The sequence below is a fragment of the Beta vulgaris genome, chromosome 6 (genome assembly GCF_026745355.1).
Source record: "Beta vulgaris subsp. vulgaris cultivar EL10 chromosome 6, EL10.2, whole genome shotgun sequence".
In the NCBI taxonomy this organism is placed as follows: Eukaryota; Viridiplantae; Streptophyta; class Magnoliopsida; order Caryophyllales; family Amaranthaceae; genus Beta; species Beta vulgaris.
Window position 1 is genome coordinate 2,765,757 of NC_079207.1, and position 7,661 is coordinate 2,773,417.

Below are 7,661 nucleotides of genomic sequence, written 5' to 3' on the forward strand. Positions count from 1 at the left end.
TATTATTATTGTTTAAAATATTATTTATATATTTATTACATTCAGTTTAATTCAATATAATTTAATTTAATTTAATTCAATTCAATTCAATTCAATTCAGTTCAGTTCAGTTCAGCTCCAATAAGTTCAGTTCAGCTGTTTTATGCCGAAAAGAACAGACTCGTAGTGAGAAGAGTGTACAAGAGATAAAAAAAAAAAAAAAATTCACTTCATTTTAAAGGGAAAATGATTTTCCATCATTAAGAGAGTAATTTTACTCCAAGAGAAAATGGTTTTACACTATTTTGCCAACAAAACAATGTAAAATTGAAAATAGAGGAAAACGATCTTTCAGAAAAACATTTTGACGCCCTACTAAAAATGAAGCCGAAATAGTGCGCACCATTTTCATATTAGACTCGTGCCTACCATCTAATTTGCGATTATTTTCCCCAAAGTTCTTGGTGATAAATCGGAGCGAAGTTAAAAAAGGTCACAAAAAACAAAAGATGAACATAATTTTCTGGCGTGTGTAGTGTGTTCACTCGTAGTCCGCTTGATTTCTCCAACTCTTCTCCTTCCACTGGTCAATTTGTGAAGTTCTTGAGTTTCTACATTCTAATGTGTGGTCTTAATCCATTTTTCTAAGCAAAAAATCAGAAAAACCACCCAAACCACCCCCAAAAAAAATAAAAAAACAAAGATGGGGGTAACACTCGCATCTTCAGTAACACCATTAATGGCAGCAAACAAGTATCTTCATCATCCTCTTTCTTCTCATCATATTCACCCACAACCCTCATCTTTTCAACGTCTACCCACTTCACTTTCTACCATTTCTCCCTCTCTTTCTCTCTCATCTCCACGTCTAACCACACTGAGTTCACTCAGTCCTAGACTCGTTCCCAGAGCTTATTCTACAGATATCGTGTCGGAAAATATCGGGGAATTTCTGGGTGACATCACAATTTTTAAGGCTACTGGTGAACCTGTCATGTTCAAAGATCTTTGGGATCAAAGCGAGGTTATTTTTCTTCACTATTACACTTATTTCATGTCTTAGGAGTCAATTATCATGATTAAGTTTTGGTATTTGTAAAAGTGTTTGTTTTAATCATTGCACTTCAAGTTGGTTTTTTTTTCTTTGAATCATTTTATAGAGTGGTGTAATTTGTTTTGTTGATTGTTTGATGACATATTGGTGAATGGTGATTAATTATCAGGATGTTCTCTTGAAAGTTGTTTGGCATTGGAATTCAATAAGATTATAGAACATGATTAGGGAAGGATCAAGCTAAAGTGTAATATTGTTTGTTGTTTATCTGAATTTACTAGTTTCACAAGTTATGCTATTGCTATTTGCTAACCCACAATCACAATGTGAATGGAGGAAGTGATTCTAATTTCTAATCAACATTTGCCTATGCATTTTAGCAAACTATAAATATAGGAAAATGAATGAGAACAATAGACAAGAGACACGATCACGTGAAGGAATATTATGTGGAAGCCCAAAAACCGGGAGGAGAACCACCAATGTGCACCAGGAATCAAAGATGTTCAATGACGGTGTACAAATTACTCGTTGAGACGTCTCTTAGGTTTTTCTCTCTATTGAGGCCCTGTTCTTTTGGACTTGTTTTCATTTAAGTTTGTTTAGCTACTATGTGCATTTCAGTTTCTCTCAATTCACTTAGTCCAAAAGAACGGGGACTAATAGATAATTAAGTCGGTAGAATCCCCATTTTGTCGAAGCCATGGATGACACAGGAAAGCATAAAGTCACATGGGCACGCCTTTGAGTCAGAAACTTTTAAGCATTCTACAGAGCAGCAGACATGGGCAACCCCAAATTGAGCTTGGGCAAACCACTTTTTCTTGTTTCTGCTTCTGTTAGTTTTCTTACATCTTACACTTCCAAGTTCCAACTAGGAGTTACACTTATTTAAGACTCTGCTTTCATGCCTAACCATCATCACACCCCCACATCAATGATTTCTATGGAGGTCAGATGATTGATGTGGATCGAGGGATGAATAAGAATCACAATATGATACTACAGGGTTGATTTAGCATGAAGCAAAGTGGTGCCATTTTGAAGCAACTAGTTAATTGCACTTTCAAAGTGTTTGTAAACTACCAAAGGTGTGAAATGGTTATTTCAAACTGATAAGCATGTTCTTGCCCAGGGAATAGCAGTTGTTGCGCTGCTGAGACATTTTGGATGTTTTTGTTGGTAAGCATTTGCCTCAATCTATGATTTGGTTGGGCTTTTCTTGTGTATTATTTTGTGGCATACTGACGTGGTTTTTTGCTTTGTCGTGTGAAGCTGGGAGCTTGCAGCAGATTTGAAATTAGCGAAGGCAAGATTTGATGCTGCTGGTGTTAAACTCATTGCTGTTGGTGTCGGAAGTGCAAGCAAAGCCCAAATGCTTGGAGAACGGGTATTGGTCTTCGCTCATTTTTAGGGGATTTAGCTAAAATACCATGATCCTTACATTAATTGATCATATGGCGTTCCTGGTTTCTTGACATTTATTTATGGATAATAGGGAGTTTAACTGTTATGAAACATGTTTACTGGTCCATGAAGTGATTTACGGAAGCCAACTTTGAACACTACCAATTGCCTAGGTTATACTTAGTGTCCCATTAGGATAGACTTTGGGAGAGTGAGGTTGTTTGTTAAAAACTTAAGGAATTCATATAGCATATTTTCTGCTTATCTTTGGTTTGTATGTGTGAAATTTATGTTAAAATATTTTGTGGTGTAATCTGTGTGTTTTTAGCTAGGATCTCTGTGAAACATGCAGTTTTGAAAGAAAACTGATGTTAATCACTCCACTTGCTTCTGAAATGAACTTTTTGGCTTATCGTAATTCTTCCTAAAGATTCTTGTGAACTCATTTCCTTTATAATGTTATTTCTTTTGGCTATTATTTCCACTGGATCATTAAGGAGCTGAAATATTTGGTCGAGTAACCACTGAGTAATGCTTAATGTTGTTTTTTATACCGAGTGTCTAAGTCGAAGAATGCAGTATCATGCTAGGTGTTGCTCTTTATGACTGTTTGTGGTTTTCTCGTTTCGGGTGCTCTGGATTGGCAAACTTGCTACCCACCTCACCTGGCTTTGATATTAGCAATTCCATGAAAACGGAATTCCAAAATCTAAATTATTCACGATACTAGTTTGTCTTATTATCTTACCCTGTTTGCCAAGAGCAGCAAAATTCATGTAGACGCTTATTGTAATTTACTGTGAAGCAAAACCAAACTTCTTCATGCATAATTGGGCATCAAAGGCTCAAAACAGCTCTTAAGTCTACTTTTGTGGAGTGTCCCCCTCATTTACTAGCAGGTCACATCTGCCTTGTCACCTAAGGCTGGTTATATTAGGTTGTGAACTTCTCATTTCAGGCTCTGTTCTTGCTGATCAGTCCTCCTCCCAAAGCAACCTGTCACTTGGACTTTGCAGCATGCTATGTTTCTTTGGAAACAGTCTTTATACTCTTCAATCTATGTTACTCGGATACTAATGCCACACACGAGTATAACTCCAAGTGTTTGGCCTGCTATTATATGAAAAGTTCTTTGTTTTTCTGCTCAAAATGAAGTGTCGAAATTCTTCATACACACGCCAAAGTGTCGAGCATCCGACATGAGTAGTAAAAGTAAAATGAAGAGTCCAAGTAATATAGCTTTCAATTGACTAGGGTTAGAATGCTTATATGTAGACCTTCCAAATCCTCCTTAGATGCGCTGTGCAGAGAGGCTCTGTTAGACGAGACAGAAATCAGTGATTCTTTTATTGCCAGCCAGAAGGCTCACCCTAATGCACAAAAACCTTACAAGTGTTCCTTTATAAAATGCCTTTCCGTTTTACAGGAGAAACAATCGTGTAGATACCAGAGAATATTCATTTCGATGTCTCTGACTTGCAGAATGCCCATCTCAAACTAATATCTTGTAATTGCATTATCTAGAGCAGAAATCCAACTTTCATCCTAATTTGTACTTACCTGCCCCTCCGTATTTTTATTAGCTATTCCCTTTTGACATTTTCACTATTAACAGACGCCATTTTGACCCTTTTTTTTAAACTAATGTACATAGAAAGGTGTTATTAGTAAAAAATTATATGGTTTGTCTTAATTGTCTACATTTATATTTTCAAAATATCAACTTTTTATTATTTTATCTTAGATTGTTAAAGATATAAATGGTCAAAGTTGTGCATTGTCAAACCTAAAAAGTCTAAGTGGTACAACTAATAACAAATCGAGTTATCTACATGTTGGATCTTCATATCAAGTAATAGATGTAACTCTTACATGTAAATGTAATATTCACTTAAATCTGGTGGTCAATATTCTGATTTTCTACCAGTTAAGAGACCTAACTTTGGTTTCTCTATTATTCTTGAATTGCTTGCGAACTTTCTGACCTTGGATTCTATGATCCTTTTCATACTCTATCATGTCTTGTGTCCAGCTACCATTTCCAATGGAGTGCCTTTATGCTGATCCTGAGCGCAAGGTAAATCCTATTTTTTCACCACCAGCAGGCTTCTTCTTCTTCTTCCTTTTTTGTTTGGAGTTATATTACTACTATTTGATTCAGATAAAATTTAATGAAAATGCTTGTTGTTACAGGCATATGATCTACTAGGGTTATATTATGGTCTTGGCCGGACGTTCTTCAATCCTGCCAGTGTAATCTTTCGATTGTCAATAAGTTTTTTTCTCCCCTGTGCCTTTATCAATCCTACCAGGGTTATACTATTAATTTTTGACTTCCTCTACTTTCATCTGGCAGACGAAGGTTTTCTCAAGGTTTGAATCCCTAAAAAAGGCTATGGAGAATTACACAATTGAAGCTACACCTGATGACAGGAGTGGTGTTTTGCAACAGGTTGATTCTGAATTCTTATGTATCCATTCTAACTAAATCTACATGTTAACCCATTTATAACTTATAAGAACGATAAATTAATATCGTCTGTCCCAACTAGAGTTATGCATGACTTGTAACTTTTAAACATGTTAAAATATAGTTCTTTTTTTTTTTTTTTTTCTTTTTTCATTTTGCTTGTCTCTCCCTTTTCACCACCTTTCTTAAATTTATGTAACCATCTATAAGTTATGTAACTATGTAAGACTGCTTTGGGACAAGATCACGAGACTCCTCAAAGTTGGGGCTGTTTAAAGAAAGGGGATGTTGTTCAAACTGCTGGCATCAAATTTTCCTTTATAATAATGCATCTGAACTTGTATTTATCTGGCCAGGGAGGAATGTTTGTGTTCAAAGGGAAGCAATTGTTGTATGCTCGAAAAGATGAAGGAACGGGTGACCATGCTCCATTAGACGATGTTTTCAATGTTTGCTGCAATGTTTCAGTTGCATAAACCCGAGGTAGGTTGAATTCCATGGAATTTTAGTATGGCTGACTGGCGCACTGTTCAGGTCCTTGTTGCCAATATCTGTAGCTGTGTAATCTGGTACGTGAAAATGCTTTAATTACTTGTAAAGATATAGTGCAATAACCTGCATCTTGATTAACAAAGAAGAAAATTGCAGGATATGTACGTAATTGTAAAAATAACTTGTCTATATATTTGAACTATGAATCCATTTTTTGTATTTCTCCCAACCACGAGGCTCCCCTACTGTTTCAGTGTTTAGTCTATGGTGAATACTGAAGGTTGATAAAATATATGTACTGCTAGTCACTTAGATACTGCTGCTGTAGCCTGCATGGTTCTCTGAACATCTAAACATAACGTTTTAGCTGAAACACATCTCCAAGGCTATTAGTCGTCTTCATCAGACCCTCAAGTCGACGGGTTCGACAAATGCTTGGAGAAGTATACTGAGGTTGCCAGCCTGCATTAATGAGACATACAAACACCAAGCAACACTAGCTACTTCTACTAGACACTCTAAAGTCTAAACCGAAAACAGTTAAAGCATTGCAATTGCTCTGAAGCTGTCAATACCATAGAATCTCTTAGAGGTCACAACCAAGATGACTCTAGTTGCAGTTAGTGTTAAGCTAAAACCTATATCTCACAATTTTTTTTTTTTTTGTAGTTTTCAACTCACTGTGTGTTTGCCTTCTTATTTAGAGCATAATACAAACAACAAAAGTACAAAACCTGAGAAAACAATGTATTTGGAACTTAAGTGGAAACAGATAACTACCCTTATGAATCAAGTAATGAACTAAGATCTCAATAAATAACCCTTACAACTTGAACCATTTTAAAAGGCCTAATCACAATATAAGACATAATAACATGAGTTCAAAATGTAAAACAACCCCTACTATAAAAGTAAGATTATGAACTAGTATGTCATCTCCCGAGGAAAACTAAAATATAGTATTTCCTTCATTTTGTTTTAAATGCAATAAAAAAGTTTTTTTTTTCGAGATATAAAATATTCATTACTGGCCTGTAATGGTCATATAATTGGATTACTTCTTTTATTTTAAACTCCATGCAATTGGAAAGATGAGTGCAAATACTTCATTTTAAACTCCATGCTCTTCGATATCCCTTGCACATGTTCTATACTTTCTAATAGAACTTTTAATAAGGTAGCAAGCTATAATCCCCTCAAACAAAAAAAATTAGCAAGCTATAATTTGGTAGTTGAACGATTATTTTTAAGGAAGTAGTTAAGAGTCCGAAACCTCATACAATTTTATCTTCTAGGTAGTTTCTACGTTAATGTTTTTGACAATGTGTCAATTCTTAAGAGTAAGCGAACTTTTCATATTACATGCATTGTTCATACTTTTTAATGATCATTATAGATGTTTAAGATGTGAGTCTGTGTCTATTTAAAGATATTTCATTAGGAATGGAGCATTTCACATTTACATATCTATAGTTTTTCCATCTTTTTACACATAAATGCACGAGAGGAATACATAGAAATATAAAAATATCATAAATTTGTATTTGTGATGTGAAGATAGCAAGAAATTAAACAACTCATATACAAAATATGTTATGCTACAAGAAAAATAAAACATTCAAAACAGGAAATCAAAAAATGTTGCAAACTGAATAATAATGAGAATTTTTGTTTGCTCATGGGTTGTAAATCAGTTACAATACTGAGAATGTTTGTTTGCTCATGGGTGATGAATTATTATTGGGATTTTCCATTTGGTACCATTGAATTTTTGGCTTTTCCATTTGGTATCACTATTATTTTAAAATTCCATATGATACCACTCTAATTTAATAGTATTAATCTTTATCATATCATTTTGGGATATTCCATTTGGTACCATTGTACTTTTGGCTTTTCCATTTGGTACTACTATTTTTCAGATATTCTACATGGTACCACTATAATTTGAATTTATTCTCTATTGTAGCATTCAATTAAGTAAAGTGTTAATTTAAGTTAGAATAGGCTGGAGTTTTACTTCGATTTACATGTTTTAATTTGCGTTAAGGTTTTAGTAATTGTTTTAGTCGTTAAGGTCAAAGTTGAGGTCATATTTGGCAATAAAAAGGCATAGAATATTATAATCATTTTTATGAAAATTTTGATTGAAAAATAGAGCTTTAAGGGTTAAAACGACACCCTAAAATCTTAACTTATTAAATTTTTGCAACTGCAAATAGAAACATGCAAACTCAAACAAAATCGTATTCTTATTCA

At 34.4% G+C, this 7,661-nt stretch overlaps 1 protein-coding gene across 1 annotated transcript; it reads left to right on the forward strand.

Moving 5' to 3' along the window:
• The first annotated feature begins 466 nt into the window (after positions 1-466).
• On the forward strand, positions 467-5,631 carry LOC104894982 (thioredoxin-like protein AAED1, chloroplastic). Its single transcript, XM_010681371.4, has 7 exons — positions 467-1,003; positions 2,169-2,215; positions 2,309-2,423; positions 4,473-4,517; positions 4,634-4,693; positions 4,797-4,892; positions 5,267-5,631. The coding sequence occupies exons 1-7, from the start codon at positions 683-685 to the stop codon at positions 5,384-5,386; spliced, it is 804 nt and encodes a 267-aa protein (XP_010679673.2). The 5' UTR covers positions 467-682; the 3' UTR covers positions 5,387-5,631.
• The last annotated feature ends 2,030 nt before the right edge of the window (positions 5,632-7,661 follow it).